Here is a 17,889-nt window from a genome sequence, read left to right as displayed (position 1 = left end):
CAGCAGTATGACCTCAGCATAATGTCACCGATGTCATGACAACCTCTGTTCAGTTTAAATGAAAATTGATGGCTTTACATTTGTACATACCTGTGGACTTCAAACATTAAACTCTGTTCCAGAAAAACTCTGTCAAGTACAAGAATAACTATGCCAAATCATGTAATCCTATTAACTTCCCTTATGAAATCAGGAATACAAAATTTGTCTATGCTCACAAAAACTATTCCCAGGAAGGCTAACATTCTTTTAATAAAGAATTACAGCTTTATGAAGACACTTATCTACATGTTTTTAATTCTTGCCCAAAAGGATCTGAAAGAAAATATTCAAATAAATGGTTTATCAATTCATATGATCTTCTCATACCTTATTAAGGATATAATATACTGAAACCAAGGGAATATTAGTAAAGTTACCATTAGGTGAATGCTTATTCTCGAAGCATGTAGTTGTCTTGGTCTGAAAAGGTACTTACTATATCACCCCTGCTTTATCACAACGTTACTTGCAATACTGAATATAAGTTGTTTTCTACATATTTTCCCAGTAGTATTTACTCAGGTATTATATATCAAAATTAAATATACACTCAAAATTCCAGGTTTTATAGTTATAATTTCAGATTTCTTAAATCAGGATTCTATTTCTTCTAGGCTTAATCAGCATGTCTACATTTTCCACAGACTTTATTCCATAATTTTACTAAACAATTTTAAGCCCTTCTGTTGTCATTAAGTTGCTTCCTTTGACAATATTTACTTTGGCTATTAGTCTAATTCCAAGGTAAAGGAATAAAGCATTGCATAGATTTGACAAGTGAAGACCTTAATATAGGATTGTCATAAAGGATTTATCTTCATTTCAAAGTTCTGACAACCATTTAAATAAACTCTTCAGGGAAGGACAATTCAGAATATCTCAATATCCACTCAATAAAGACTTGACCCATTTAAATGTGAAGGACCGCTTTTTTATTTTATTTTATTTTTTCTTTTTGAAAAGTCTCACTTTGTAGCCCAACCTAGGCTGGCCTTGAACTTGAAATCCTCTGGCCTCAACCTCAGGAGTGCTGGGATTATAGATGTGTGTACCACCATGCCTGGCTAGCAAATGAGCTCTAATAAAAGGATTCTTTTTTGGTGATGTTTAGTCTTCTGAATGAGAACAAATTATTTGAACAAGACTTTATCCAGCATTGTTTAATAGAAGCTTCACCTTGCACATGTACTTCCCAATCCTGTCCTTGAGCTAAGGCTGTCAGCAAGAGTAGGAGATTTCAGTTTGTTTTTAGTCTTTGATTTGAAAATGCACACATAGTATTTGCTGCAGGCAGAATAACAGTTGCAGAAGAGACAGCAGGTGATAGGAGTGCAATTCTTCTCAGGCAGCTGTCCACTGCTGTTGCTGCTGTAGCCAGACTGCAGAATTTTCTTTACTGCACATAATTATTTAAAGGCTTGCACACTTTTCCCTCCCCAGTCTTCTACCCCGGCTATCCTGTAGCTGTACCTTACAGTAGTTATTAGTAAGTTTTCTTTCTTTTCTTTTTATTAGCAGGTCAAAAAAGAAGCTCTGTTTCATTATTTTTTTTTCAAAAAGATGTTTTCAGGCTGAGAACTTTAACAAATGCTTGAACCCAGAAATTGAAATGTACACAGTTTTCATATTAAAGTTCCTCTGCTCTCAGATCATAGTATGAATCCAGTTAGCAAAACTATATCTTATCCTCTAAGTCACATGTTAGAGAGGAGAAGAAGATATTATTGAATGCATTATGGACACATATCTTAAATTTTCATTTAATATGAATGGTAGTATGCCAGGTGTGGTGGGTCACAATGATCCCAGCACTCAAGAGGTTTGAGGCAGGAGGGTCACAAGTTTGAGACCAACCTGGATTACATAGCAAGACCCTGTCTCAAAGTCAAACTACATTATATGCATATATGGAAATATCACAGTGAAACCCTCACTTTGTATAATTAACATACACTAATAAAACTAATTTTAAAGAAGAATGCTAGTCCAAGTTGCCTATTCTATTAAGATAACTTTTTAAACCAATTTTTTTTTTCCTGAGGATGAGTCATTGTCAACAGTCTTTTTTTCTTCATGATAGGAATTCTTATTTGGGTGCCATTTACCATTTATTTTCTTTAAAGGCCAAAGAGGCCCACAGTGATAAGTTTTTGCTATTGTTATTGTATAAACACATTTACTTTATTTCCATGTATATCATTCATATAAAATGAAACTATTAACTTATAAATGCACTTGAGAAAGAATACAACAGTGCCTGTTGCTCAGGGTGCCTATAATGTTCCTTTTCCTTTCTATACATGCTTTCTGGATAAGTCACTTTAATGGTGTCCTGCTTAGCTGATAGTAATTCTTCAACTAAATATATTCAGTTAAGGAAAATTATAGAGCATTTATAATCATGTTTGGGACTATTCACATATAGCCTTGCAAGAGTAAATTTTAACTCGGCCTTTCTTAGAGCGAAGATTTAAGAAGAGCTTTGTTACTTTGTCAATGGTTAAAATTAATAGAAATATTTAATTGAGAGAAAAAATCCACAAGTTCCTGGAAAAGCTTTTATATTTACATAAAATTACACATTCCAAATACAGTCTAGAAAATGTCACCCGAGTACTGTGGTTTTTTCCTTAAATGCACTATGTAATTGAATAGTCCTTCCATTCAAAGTCTCACTTAAAATATTTATCTTATACTTTACTTTTCTTAAAATCATGAATTAGAGAAACTTTGTCACTTAAAATGTTTTGAACAAAGATCAGGCCACAGTCATATATTTGTTTGAAGGCAAGAAAAAAAGTGTATGTGTATTTTTCAACTGAAGCAAGTGGATAAATAAAATTTGTGGTAAAAGTTTCTTTTACATATAACTCAGTATACTGAGCTTACTGAGCATACTGAGCTTAAAAGGTTATTTATGGAGTACACGAAAGAAAGCTATAATAAAGAACCCGATAGCTATAATTTAATTTTTAGTGTTATAATTCAGATTCAGTAATTCAATAGCATATGTAATAAATGAAATGAGAAAAAAAATTAAGTGCCACCAGACTGACTAATCATTTAAAATGCCTGTAGTGGGAATTTACTCAGATAGAAAATGTTTCACTGTCATTAAAGACTCCCTAATTTATATTAGTGAACTAATATAATGACAGGCACAAAAATATACCCTGAGGCTCAGGCTATGCAGAAGACAAGCTTTTCTAACCAGCTGTGGTGCTTAAATATTCTTGGAGCTTCAGGTGCCCTCATCTCTCTGCCACCTTCCGTAAAAAATAAAAAATAAAAAATGCCCCTCCTCTGTGTCTCTATCACGTTCTGTCTGTCTTCTCTCAATCTTTCTCTCTGTCTCTCTCCCTCTCTCTCTCTCTGTCTCTCTCTCAACTGTTAAAAGTAAGGTAGGTTAAAGAGCTAGTTAAATAAATAATCATATTATTTGATGTATTCATGGGCGGCAATCAGGCAGGTAAACATTTGTTAATTCATTTCTAACACTTTTTTTGTTTAGTTTCTTTAGTTGAGTGTAAGAAACCAAAATAACTTTAAAATGTCTCCAAGGAAATATTGAATATTATACAGGTTTTAGTTTCTAAAAAACATTCTTTAAATTTGAAACTTGCTTATATTTCTAACAAATCAGCTTTTCATTAACATAATTGTCATTGGCTCCCAGAACTAAAATTCCATGTACCTTATAAAACCTATAAACAGAAAACGTAATCTAAGTTTAGTTCTCTTGATTAGAAAGATGATCAATATTCAACTCAGGCAGGCCATGCTAGGGGTAGCAGGCAGCAGATATGGAATGTCCGGTTTTCTCTTTCTTTTTTGTTTCTTTCTTTTGCTTAGATTACAACTTTAGTACTTTAATTCTTGGTGGCACATATATAGTAGAATTTGTATTATGGAAGGTAGGATATAGAGGGGAGGATAATGAAATATGAAAGGAGTATTTATAGATCACCTATTATGTACCAAGTATAATGATACATACTTTCTATTTCTTAAGTTATTTACCTCAAATGACTAACATTTAAGGAATGTATCTTCTTTTTGCAAATTAGGGAGTAAAGGCCCAGAGAAACTAAGTCACTTGCTTAAGATAACCCTGCTAATAATTGACATTGTCTAGATTCCTAGGCCTTTCTGATTCCTAAGACCACTCCCACTGCACCCAGCTGTCCTATAGCTATATATATCAGTAACATGTTCTTCTGCAGGTTCTACAGACACTGCTTTACATTTATAATGTCCTTTTTCCCTCATGCCTTTTTTTGTGGGAGTATATGTCCTTTTCCTTGCAAAAGTAAACTCTATCTTATACTCTGTTTTATAGGGACTCAGACTATGACACCATGTAACCTGAGTTTTTCTAATTTCAGAGACTGTTCTAAATTTCCCTTAATGTCATTTCTAACTCAAAGATAATATAATTCTTCCAATGTAAAGATAAACCTAATGAGCTAGCTTTTTTTTTTTTTTTTTTTTTTTTTGGTACTGGAGTTTGAACTCAGGGCCTCACACTTGAGCCACTCCACCAGGCCAACCTTTTATATAATGGTATTGTTTGTTTAATTACATAAATTTTTGTGTAAGGTAGAGTTCCCAGATTATTACATTTCCAAGATTTTATTCTCTTTTGTTTGGTTAACAATATTAATAATTAATTATAAGAGTAGAATGGGCACTAATAAAGTGTTCATTGCTTCTCTTCTTATCCTATTTCCTCACTTTCCCATTTGTCTAAGCATCTTCTACAACCTTCCCTTCTATGTGTATCTCAAGACAGATTTCAACTCCCTGGTTCTATTTTACTTTATGTAATAATTTGTATAGTAACTTCTAGTCATTATTATTATATCTTACCTCCACCTACACTTTTGTTTGCTAAAACTGACATAAGCTTAAATGTGAAGGAAAATTTCTGGAAATAAACATATTAATTCAATAAACATTTAGTGAGTACTATGTATAAAGCACAGTGAAGGAGAAGAATTAGATATGTATCTTACCATTGCCATTAACATTACCAAACTCTACATAAGATCAGAATGGGGTGATCCCTTTCCTTACCTATCATAAGTGTCGTGGCCAACACTCCTATAACAAGACAAGTTAACAAAAAGAAGGCATAACAAATGTATTTAATCAATACAAGACATGGAGGACTTCAGAAATAAAGACCCAAAGACCCAAGGAAACCTGTCCCTTTTTAGGTTTAGGGTTGATGAAAAACTGACACTGTGTAGCAATGTGATTTGGATAAGAATATAATCTAATGCTCAAAGACTGAAGGGGAAAACTCAATAAAACCTGTCTGTTTGGAATCAGCTTGCCCTCTCTGTATAACAATTCTTCCTCCAGGTATGGGCCAGCACCCTCTGAAATGAGTCTTAGAGTGAGCTTTCTCTAGACTATGACTTGCTTTGGAGAAGAGGAGTTCTAGTTTCTGTGACCCATCTTGGGGAAGAGGAATGCTGGGTTTCATAACTGTCACCCTAGAAATGTAAAGACAGGTGATCAGAGAGAATTTGCTTCTGAGGACTTCTAGTCTCTTTAGGTCAAAGTACTCAGCATGCCAAAGTGCCATATGACTTCTAAGTGCCAGCAGCAGCTTAAAGATTTATAAAGGAGTCTATATGTTTATGCATATGATACAGAAAAATTTTAAGTCAGGGTAAAAAGTCACATGGAAGATCACTTAAAACATGCATGTGAAACTACAGATAACTTAGAGTACAGATCTGGAAGGATTTAGAGAGGACTAAGAATTTGACATGTGAAATTGGTGAGGACAGATGTTCTAAAAACACTGATTTATTCAAAAATGAACTTTAGGTTCAAAGTAATTTTATTGAATAAAAAGTACTCTCTTTGAGATATCTATACTTTTGTGGTACACAACAACTTGATTAGGCTATTTCTGTACTGAACAAGTAAAAGATGAAGTTGTTATCATCATGTCATTTCTAGTAGTATTATTGCTCTTAGTTAGATGATTACTATTGTGGCCTTTGTGTCCATTTTGTTTATTGCTGAAAGTTACTATGAGTTTATTCCTTCTGTAGAGGAGGAAAAATAATTTTTCTTTCAATGCATTTTAGGTTCATTGGTTGGGGCCTCTTTAACTAACAAAAGACACATTAATAAAAGAATACAAATTTATTTAAATTTTATATGACATGGGAGCATTCATAAGGAAATGACCCAAACAACAATTAAACCCAAGTGTTTTCTGTAGTAGGTTTGGTGAAGAATGTAGAGTCCTGAAAAAAATGTGGTAGGAAAAAGAAAATGTAAGAGCTGTGTATAATAGACTGGGGAGAATTTACCAAGGCCTGTTTGTTCAGATTCCTCTCTGTCCCTTTATCTTCGGATATTAGAATGCTCCTTTATTCTGGGTTTAAAAAGGATACCTCTCACATTAGGGTCTTATGACCTGCTTCTGGGAAACATCATAAAGTACCCCCCTATACTTGTCATTTCTCAAATTCCTTTAGCTTAAACTGTTCAGTGTGCCAAAGGGCCATACTTCAAAAGAGTACTGTCTTGGACCCTCTCACATTCTTGTACCCCAAATAACACAACTAGTCCATTTCAGATCTTCACCTTTTCAGTCAAACAAGTAAGGAAAGAGAAACCTTTTTAATAATTAGAAAAACTCTATAGAAGAATCTAAGGGAATAAACTCAGTTTTAAAGTCAGGGAGAATGATTTCCTTCCTAGCAAACTTATCCTTTTAATAAAGCATGCAGTCATTGCTGAACCATTAGCAAATTTTTGGCAAGACAAAACTCTTAGACTTCTCTAATAAAGAATAATTTTCAAACTTGTCAAATCTAAACAAGTGGAAGTAAATTGCACAGAGCTATTTAAACTGACAGATTAATAGAAAAAAAGTCTTTAGTGTTGGTATTTGATTTTCAATCTCTTGAACTTCCATGTATATTTAAGGTGATTTCTTCTTGTTGAGTTATAAAGGTGTGGCTCAGTGTGATGAATTTCTATCAGAATAGTCCGGCTGAAATTTGTCATGGGGTTGATTTTTATCAGTCTCTTGAAGTTTTCATTGTAATGTGGATATGTCTCTGGATGAGAAAAAAATTTACTTAAAATAAGAATTGCAATATTTTCCTATTTGTGTTTCATAATCTTCAATGGAAAGAACAGTGTTTCAGAGGCCTGGTTTAACAACCAGTGTCACAGGCTACCTATCAAGTTTTAACACTTAACCTTATTTCTTCAACTTGACTGTACCAGATGTTATTGGGATTGATAGACATGCCTTTGGATATAATTGGCAGTTATATTCCCTGTGAAGGGAATGCACCACAAGAAATCTAGAAAGTGCGTATATTTAAGAGCAGTTTGAATACAACACTTGAAATTATTAGCTGTCAATGAGAGATAAAGAAAAGTACAAAGAATGTTAGGGGTGATTAAAGCAACTAATGATAGTGTTTGAGAGCATGATGAAGCTTTGTGGGTGTGTATGTGCGTATGTAATCACTGGGGTTTGCTCTAAGTTCTCTTTCTGTATCAACAGTTATTTTCCACATCTCTGCTGAGTATGAAAACTACTGAAAATGGGAACTTTCACCATAGGTATTGGTTTATAAAAAATCAAAGTGTTTCAACAAAAGAAAAACATTTGATCCTATTATATAATTTAACCTTAAATCATTTATAGAGCCAAGAACATGCATTAATAAGATAAAGTCTCTTTGAACCTTAGTTTCTCTTTAATCTTCACATTAGATTTTAAAGAATGAAATATTAGGAATTCCATCAATAAATTTAAATACAAATAGGTTCATCTGAACTAATGGCTGAGTAAAACGGTGACATTCCTGTATTAAATATGATGATTTGGTATATTACATGTTTTCATTTATTTCATGTGAGTAGAATTTTTATGAGCAGTAATTCAGAAAAATGTGAATTGACTTCGTGCATCCGTTCTCCACATTTAAAAAGCACTTTAACTGATACTGTTTTTAGTTGATTTGTGGAGCACCTGGTAAAATATTCTAAATGCTTTGCACATTGTTCTTTAGTTTCAGCTCAAATTCTCAAGAGCAACCTTGCAGCAATGGAAGAACAAATTGTTCATCTGGAACGTGGCATCAAGCAATCCCCCAAAGCAGAAAGTCATCATGATAAATTTGTGGAAAAGATGGTGATATCCTTTTTTTATTTAAGCATTTTGTTTATGTGTTAGTCTCTGTATCTGTCTGTCTGTCTGTCTGTCTACCTGTGTATTTACTATGTGGTTAGTTGTGAACCTACTAGTCTATATACACTGTCTGGATAAATTTAAATGTATGCTGTTTTTATATTAGTAGCATAAATTCTGTTTCATGATATTTTGAGCCAGGGAGAGTAGGCAAGGGAACCATTAGATCGGAAAAATTGCCATTTCTTACAGAAGAATTTCTTTTGAAAGCCCACAAGTTATGCAAGGTAAGTCTTACGAGGCTTGATTAGACCTAAAACAAAACAAAACAAAACAAAGAATCTCCTTATGTAACCATGTGATTAAAGGAAATGATGAACATTAGAAGATTTTTTTTTTTGCCCTGAGATTTTTCTTTTCTCTTTCATGTGTGCATGTGTGTTTTCTGAGGGCACATGTACATTTTGAAGGGCAATCAGAAGATAACTAATATCAGTACACTGAGAGGATTGTGAAGGATAAATGGATGCATGGATAGATAGATGAATTCGTCAGTAGGTAGTATATTTTTTAAAATTATAATTATATGTATATATAGATAACATTAAGCATTTCCTGGTAAATAATACATTATTGAAGCCCCTGTTTTCCATGCAGGATACTTACATAAGTTATAGAAATATATGAAAGAAGTACTCAAGAAACAGCATTTATCTTGAATTGTGTAATGTTAAAGCTGGTGTCTGAAGATAATCTACATTAAAGCTGACATATATTTTGGTTTTCAAAAGTTAAAGCTATATCCTCCTCCTCTGGGTTTAAATAAATATCTTGAACTGCAGATTGATTCACCATTTTATATCTCTAGAGGGAATAAATACTGTAAATTCTTTATCTGATAATAAGTAAATTCCTTCACCAACTATATGGGGGTCACCTTATTTCAAGGTTAAACCTATTGTCTTCTCTGATCTGCTTCTTTCCTTCCCAACTTGGAAGTTATGGTCCTGAACCCAAGAATTACTTAAGAATGCAATTTAGATTTATGTAAAAAATTATTTTTTACTCTCTGTGTTTTGGTTCATTAATTAATACTGTGTTCCTGTGATCCTTTAGTGATGCTCAGTATTTTCATAAATAGAAATATTAGAAGTGTAAGTTTGTAAGTGAATGAGGTTAGGAAATACTCAAAAATAATCTTGAGTTGCATAACTGGCCAACTTGGGATACTTAATGTGAAGATTTCACTTTATTGTTTATTAGATTTTTTTAAATCCAACAATGTCATATTATTTTGTAGACAGAAACACAACCTGCTTTTTTCACCTTTTGATTTTGGTCCTTACCTCATATTTTTTAATCTAATTCCTGATCCCCTTGTTCTTTTGAACATTTTCTTCTACAGTTGGCTTTTGGCCACACAACAGCTTGCAACACTGATTCTTTGTAGCTCATTTAGAAAAAAGAAAAGTAATTTCAAACCTTCATGAACTTGGCTTGGTCTCCTTATTTTATTTTTCTCTTTATGCAGGTAATTAAGCACTTTAAAATGAAAATCCAGAGCCTTCTGTATCTGTATGTTACAGATGAACAGCTATTCTTCATTTAAGTGCCACTAAAGTGTGACTATTTGTCCACAAGGAGATTGAAAACTATATTAAAATGTATAGGGCTGTTACTTTGCATATCATATTTAAAAACCCAAAATATCAGCAATTTATTTCAGAGAAAAAGTTTTCTTTTATTGAGTTGCATTAGTTAAAATTATAAATTAATGAATTATAGCAGTAAAACTATTACTAATATTATTCTTGCTCTTGAAGACTCCTTGGGCACACATTCAGAGTTTCAATCTTCCAGAAAGAGACAAAATGCATAATCATCATATGTTACTTGAGTTCTAATGCCTACTTAATATTTTTTCTACCCTTCTGGCCATTCAAAAAGAGGAAAAAAAGACATTTTTCTATGGGATACTTGATCCTGCTATAAAATTAGAACCGTGTTTCCATTTCTAGTATAGGATTTGGATGATCTTTCCAATGTTTCTACCCCATGCCAATAAATTATTTTGCTTCAGGTCACTGGTCCTTTAAATTGAATAACTATGGGTCCAGGTATGGGAGTAGTTTTCCTGAAGGCAACCTTACCTACTTAAACAGTAATCTGTCTAAGAGGACCAAGTTCAAAAACTACATAGCACTCTCACATCTATGGGATTCAAAAATAGCAATAGGCTATAGTTAGGAGCAATTACATTAAGGCCACAGAGAAACTGAATCTGCAGGTTAAACTTGAAATCCCCAGGTTGGGCTATGTCCAACAGCACCTTATGGTCACCCTTACTCTTTTACCATATTGGCTGAACACTTATAGTATGCTAGGCATTGCCAGATCATTAAAGTACTGTAGTGCATGCAATAGAAAGCTTGACCTCATTCTGTTTAACAGTCTGGCATTTACATGCTGTCTGTTTTGCTGTCCCCATAGCAGAGATCATATATGATTTGTTAATTACCATATACCCATCACAATGCCCACCACCTAGCACACTGTAGATGCTCAATAAATGTTTTGTGAATCACAGAATTATTATAGCTAGAGACAATGATGATCACCATAACCCCGGGCCCCCCCACTTTTACTTAACATACCAAAAAAGACATTCTCAGGCAGTAACAGGTTGTGCTTATCGTTAAAAACTTTTTATCATATAAGTCAACTCAGGAACTTAAGTAACATTGAATCACCTTTTTAGAGCATGCCTTTAAAAAGGTATAATCGGTTTTAGAAGCAATAGTCCACACCTTTTAAAGTAATTCTCAAAAAAATGACCAAAACCTCCCAAAAAACAGAATAAAAAGAAAAGCTCTCATGTGAATGGAGTTGCCAGGCACCTGAAGCCAGTGGTTTTAAAAGCAAACCCATTACCTTTGTCTTCTTTTTCTGTCCAAAATTGGTTGCTTATTCTGACTCAGACGAAAATAGATAGTGAAGGGGAAAATGGGTTTCTTTTCTCCCCCATTGCAAGAATGTCTGACATTCCTGCAACAAAACAAAATAGCAGAAGAAAAGCATAGATATTTATTTAATACAAGTTTTACATGAGCCTTCAGATACAAAGACCCAAAGACACAGGAAAACTCTATTTCTACAGACAGGTGTGCAGAAGTATGATTTGAGGACAAAAGTGTGTGACCCAGTTGTAATAAGTGGTGTGGGGGGTGCACAGGGGATGACTTAGCAAGATCTGTTTGTTCAGATACTTCTTGACTTCTCTAAATGACATTCCTTCCCTCTGCATAGAGGGCAGGATATATCACATGACAGACAGAAGGAGGAAGGCCAGAAAATAAACACGCCTAGTGTTTATGGTGTGCTTCTGGGAAGATAGGGTGAGGGGAGTTATAGTTTCTCTGATGTACTTTAGGAGAGAGGAGATTTTCTTCAGTTTAAAACACTCATGCCAAACGCTATGTTTCGAATATTTGCATTCCCCTCCAAAATTTTTATTGAAACTTAATCTGCAGTATAACAGTATAAATGGGCAGGGCCTTCAGGAAGTTATTAAGCTGTGAGGGATGGAATTAATTCCTTATAAAAACACCAGAAAGAAAGAGTTCAGTACCCCTCTGTGTTCTTTTCTGCCATGGAAGAACTCACCAAAAGGGTACAAGGTTCTTCCACCAGACACTAAATCTGCTGGTGCCTTGATCCAAGACTTCCCAGTCTCTAGAGTTGTGAGAAATTCCTATGATATATAAATCACTAGTCTAAAGTATTTTGTTATAGCAACAGGACAAAGAAACTCAGGTGCCATATTTGGAGGTAGCATTTCCTATACTCCATGAATGGAAAGAACAAAATAGATAAACAACTTTATACGATTACAAAACAGGAAGAAAAGGGGAAATTTCTTACATAAATCATAGGATGAAAGTCCTAGAATAAAAGGAGTTTATCTACAAATGGATATAATAACACTATATATGTTGAAATACACATTCTGAAGGAATATGGTTGATGGGTTTCATATACATATACAAACTAGAATGATGAAACCTCTTGCAATTGCTTTAAATGGCACAGGGATGGGGTTGGGGGGCGGGGAAGATGGTGGGGGCAATGTAACCAATGTACAACATAAGCCTGTTTGGAATTGTCACAATGAATCCTTCCTGTCCAGCAAACATATCCTAATAAAAATGGGGAAAAAAAAGAAAAAACAATCTTAATAACCATGTGGGGGAAATTAGTGCTATTATCCTGATTTTTTAAATAAAACATTCTTAGTACAGCTATTCTTTGATTTAGGATGAGGTTATATCCAGGTAAACCAATAAAACAATCATAAATCAGATATACAATTAATATACCTAACTTACCAAACATCAAACCTTAGTGGAGCCTTCTGTAAACATGATTAGAACATTGACATTCACCTATATTTTGTTAAAATCATCCAATAATAAGTATTTTATAACAAAGTGTTGATATCTCATGTAACTTAGTGAATATCAGTAGTAGTAGTACAGTACTAGTAGTAGTATCTTCTACACTGTAGAAGATTGGTTGTTTGCCTTCCTAATTGCCTGGCTAGTGCCAAGCTGACTGTGGCTGACCAGCATTGTAAGAGAGTTATAGTACTGAATATTGCTAGCCCAAGAAGAGATTTTTTTTTTTAATTCCAAAGTATAATTTGTGGAGTCTTTTTTGGAAGTGGGAGTGGCAGCAGTATTGGGGCTTCAGCCAGGGCCTTGCTATGCAAGCACTCTGCCACTTGAGCCACACCCTCAACCCTTTTGCTTTCAGGATATTTTTCAGACAAGGTCTCACTTTTTGCCTGAGCCAGCCTGGTATCATGATCCTACCACCTATGCCTTTCATGTATCTGGGATCATAGGCGTGCATCACCATACCTGGCTTATTTGTTGGAATGGCATCTTGCCCCCAACTGGCCTTTTTGCCCCTAACCTCCTGATCTCCATCTCCTGAGTAGCTGGGATTACATGCATGTACCACCTTGCCTGGTTCAAAGTACAGTTTCTACTGAGTATGTATCAGTATATGCACTTTTGTCCTATCATAAAGTCGAAAAATTGTAAGCCAAACTGGAAGTCAAAGAGCATCTGTATTCTTCATGTTAATATGCTAATTACAATCCTAGTAATATATATAAGTTGTATAGTGAATTGAAATAAAATCTTTACTTTTTTTTTTAGTAACAATATTGATAATAGTCACTCTCATTTATTCATTGTTTAGTATGTGCCAGACACTAACTTTATATACTTGGGCTTAAAAAAATATGTACCCATTTATTTAATGTGAAATATTTTCCATATCTGATGATAAAATAGACAAGTTGTCCCTGTATCATTGTAGTGAGCTAGAGTTGTATCAGAATAAAACGAATAACTCATAAAGCTATTTGCCATAGTCCCATGTAGTTCGTTCATTGATTACTAAAGGTAATCTCTTAAATCTTTGAAAGTTGCGTGGAATTCCACAGTCTTTATCTGTATTTGGCACCTTTTACAAATATTGGTGGGGTGAGGTTCAGAACTGCATCTGTTTTTTTTTTTCTTTGAAAAATAACCCATGCTTAAGAGAAGTGAGAGAGAATGCTGTGAACGAACTTGCCAATCTTCTGTCTTCTCTTTGACTTGATATTGTATGTAACATTGACATTATATGCAACATTGGAGCCTTTGTCTTCTTGACAGTAATGTAACTGCAAAATAATTTTTCTTTTGTAGGGAAGAAATCTCAGTATCTTTTCCTCACCCATCACAAGGTTGATGGTTGACATCACCCACAACCAAAGATACATTAGCAAAAGCATAGTAAATTTATTTAACCAAAGTCTTACATAACACAGGAGCCTTCAGAAATGAAGACTCCAGAGAAAAGTGCCTATTTTTATGCTAAGTCTGATGAAAGAAGTGAATCGTCATGGAAAAATATAATTGGACATAAACTGGCATGATCTACTAATGTTAATGAGCTGGGGGGCACTCTTTGTCTCTATATGACATTTCTTCCCTCCACCACTATGGGGCAGGACACCCTTCACATTTATTCAGTACAAAGGGCAGGAGCTCAGAGTGTGACCTTTATGGGTTTTATGGCTTGAGGGAGGGGAATTACAGTTTCTGTGATCCATTTCTATTTTCTGAGCTCTCTCTCTTGCTCACTCTCCCACTGCATCTCCCTCCCTCCTTACCCCAACCCCAGTGTCATTTTTATTTACTGTGCCTAGCTTTTTCAGACAAGAAAAAAGACCATTCTTAAAAGAGGGCTTCTTAGTCTTTTGAATGTGTGTTCTGGTCTACCCTTAACATCTTAAACTGTCTTAAAAAAAGCACATTAATCACATTGTTGATCTTACTGCTTATATCCTGTTGACAAATTTCTTACCACATTTACTCACAGAGATTTTGTCAATGGCCTGGCTGTCTGTTGCCCAAAATCAGCTTAGCTTTTTGATTGACTGCTGGCTAAATCATTTCCCCAACTGGAGGACAGGGAGTGACTGAGCAGCAGGAGCACCATTAACACATTGACAGGAAGAGCTGACAGAATGTTAATGTCATTAACACCCTGTCAACTAACTATCAACACCTGGGACTTCCTCAAGTATGAGGGAGAGTCATTTGGAGTAGTTACAAATTCAGTTACTAAGGAAGCACATTGTCCTTCCCAGACAATTCAAAAACAGATGCAGGGTCTCCATAGCACTGCCATTATGTTAATTTTCATTCCAGCATTGTTTATTAAGAGAATAATGTAAAATAGATGAAAATTCAGAGTTATTATTGAACTATAAGTAACACTTTATCACCTTCAAGAACGTGCCAATAACAGGTTTTGTAAATATCATATAAAATTGAAAACGAAACAAAGAATAAAGCTTTTTCCTTCCTTCTCTTCTTTCGTCCCTCCCTGCCTCCCTCTCTCCTTCCCTTCCCTTCTTCCTTCCCTCCCTACTTCCTTCCTTCCTCCCCCAACCCTTTTTTTTTTAACCCAGGCCATTTTCTTCTGGCTCCCAAAGAAAAATTACAAACTTCAGACTAGACTAGAGGGAAGTTCACCACTTCTGACTCTCTATCCTTACCTTCTATGACCTACTGGTCTCAAACTTAGAAAATTAGGAAGTTCAAAGTATCAATTTTTTTATGTGGCTGCTTGTGTAGGGGAGGGTATAGGATATTTTAAAAAGGGGAAGGCATGGTCAGTAATGGAGATAATGCAAACACTGAAAAAAAATTGTTTTCAAAAACAAAATGGGAAAATACTGCTTCTTTTAAAGGGAAGATTCTTGGGCTGGGAATATAGCTCAGTGGTAGAGTACTTGACCAGCCTACAGAAGGACCTGAGTTTTATCTCCAGTACCACAATATAAATAGATAGGTAAATATCTATCTTAGCATTCACAGAAATATACATTATTCATAATGGTATTGGGAATTTTTAGTTCAATTAGTTGCACATTGAACTAAAGTAGAAGGTATACTCATTCATGATAAAAATAAAAATAGTAATACTAGCAATTATCCAAGAGAATCAGAGCCAGATGAAATTTAAAGTGGTGAAGATAAATTTCATTCAAGAACCATTGCAGTAAGGGAAGAGAGAACTCAGTATAACAACTAGGGCACATTCTGTTTTTTTTTCTTTTATTCATATATGCATATAATGTTTGGGTCATTTCTCCCCCCTTCCCTAGGCCACATTCTGAACACTAGCACAATTGGGAATTTGTAGCCATGGAAAAGGGTAGCAGTCAATGGACAGAAAATTATTAAAAGGAGATATTAAGGATTTGGAGATTTTGGCTAATGAGACTTGATAGAATTCTTGCTAATGATACCCTGGGGTACTATGAAATGGAAGGTGGGAAATGAGAGATTTGAAAATGAGAAATTTGGTCAGATATGGGTAGTGATCAGACACCAAATGTGAGATATTTCCACTGATCTGACCCAGCAGAATTCTTGATAGAACTAGGATATTCAGGACCAAAGACAGTGCCCAAAGGTGAGGCTTAGTCAGAAAGAACTTAGAGGTTAATTGGCAAGAGCCTTTTCATTCTTCAGTGACTGTCATGTCCCAGTCAGTACATTAGGAAGATATATACAGTACATGCGCGCACACATGCACACACACAGAGACAGAGCGAAAGAGACAGAGAGTGCTAGAGTGTTAGAATTTAGTATCTCTTAACTGAAATGCTTGGGACCAGAAGTGTTTTGTAGTTCAGAAGGTTTTTTTCCATTTTGGAACATTTATGTATATATAAAGTGATATATCTTGGGGGTGGGACCCAAGTCTAAACATGAAATTTACTTGTTTCATATATATTTTACGCATATAGCCTAAGGTTAATCTTACAAAGTATTTTAAATATTCCTGCATTTTTACTGTGACCCATCACATAAGGTCAGGTATGGAATTTTCCGCTTGTGGTATCATGTCGGCTGTCAAAATATTCCAGAACTTATTGCATTTCAGATTTCCGATTGTTGGTTTAGGAAGTGTGTATATATGTATAAACATACCCCTCTGCCTCAAGCTGTCTCCAAGGTAGCTGCTATTTTTAACCTCATTTTAAATATGAGACTACAGAGGTTCAACTTTGTGATTGAGATCACATAATTAACAAGTACAGTTACTGAGGCTATGATCTAAATTTTGTTTTTTTGGACTTTAAATCTTGTGCTGTACACCATGATATGCTGCCTTTGAATTCAGAAAGGTTTGTAAATCTGAGATTAATTCAACATTTGTTCCTGTGAAATTATTTTATTTTTTCCTTTTCACTCTCCCTCAAATGGGAAAAATGTTCTTTTTGAAAGGATTGTAAACTAATTTAAAAATTAGCTACTCACTTATACCATCTCCTCCAGAAAGCCTTCCCTAATCATAGCAATCAAAATTAATTTCCCTGTCCCTTGTGTTCTCATAACATTTTAATACTTTGATTATTGTACTTGTTCACTTGCCTATACTCTGTTTATATGCATGTCTGTTTTGCACATGGGTAATAAACTCTTTAAGATACGGATTTTTACTTATCTTTGAGTACTCTGCAATAAGCTTTGTAAAAAGCTAACTGCTTAATAAATGTTTATTTAAATAGGTTATAGTTCATTATATAATGATAGCAAACTCAGCACTGTGGCAAGTAAATAAAGCACATTAGCTTGTTATATTGGTGTGAACTCAGTTTGACAAAAGACATCATGTTTCAAATGTTAGTCCTTTATCGTGTTTTGGTTTAAAATGCAGGTATCAAAAGTTGTCTTTTAGCAACCCTTCTTATAGAAACCACATTCTAAGAAATCCTCTGAATGGAGCATGTTTTTTAGCATCTGTAAGCATTAAACTTTTCTATGCAAAGAGCATTGCTTGCTTGAAATTCAGCCTGAAAATACACAGACTATGAGCTACATTTTTCAAACATTGTTCAGGGAATTGATAGACATTTGGTATGTGATGCTAATGGTGAGAAGAGAATATATTGCTTGGTTAAAGGGTGCATAAACCCTTTTAGACTACAGGAGACTCATCTGAGAAATCATCTTTTTCAGAACATAAAACAGAACTTAATTTGTCTGAAAGAGTTAATGTACTCTCAACCTGACAAATTCTCATCATTCTTGCCA

At 34.5% G+C, this 17,889-nt stretch overlaps 1 protein-coding gene across 4 annotated transcripts in view; it reads left to right on the top strand.

The window, feature by feature from the left end:
- The window catches only part of Diaph2 (diaphanous related formin 2), an 879,521-nt gene that overhangs the window by 552,043 nt on the left and 309,589 nt on the right, over positions 1-17,889 (top strand). For all 4 annotated transcript variants that reach the window (XM_074062667.1, XM_074062668.1, XM_074062666.1 and 1 more), the window contains one exon: positions 8,103-8,228. In XM_074062667.1, the coding sequence (XP_073918768.1) occupies positions 8,103-8,228 (126 nt within the window). The remainder of the gene's footprint in view (positions 1-8,102; positions 8,229-17,889) is intronic.

Source organism: Castor canadensis, chromosome X (genome assembly GCF_047511655.1).
Source record: "Castor canadensis chromosome X, mCasCan1.hap1v2, whole genome shotgun sequence".
Lineage (NCBI taxonomy): Eukaryota > Metazoa > Chordata > Mammalia > Rodentia > Castoridae > Castor > Castor canadensis.
This window is presented reverse-complemented; position numbering and strand designations above follow the sequence as displayed.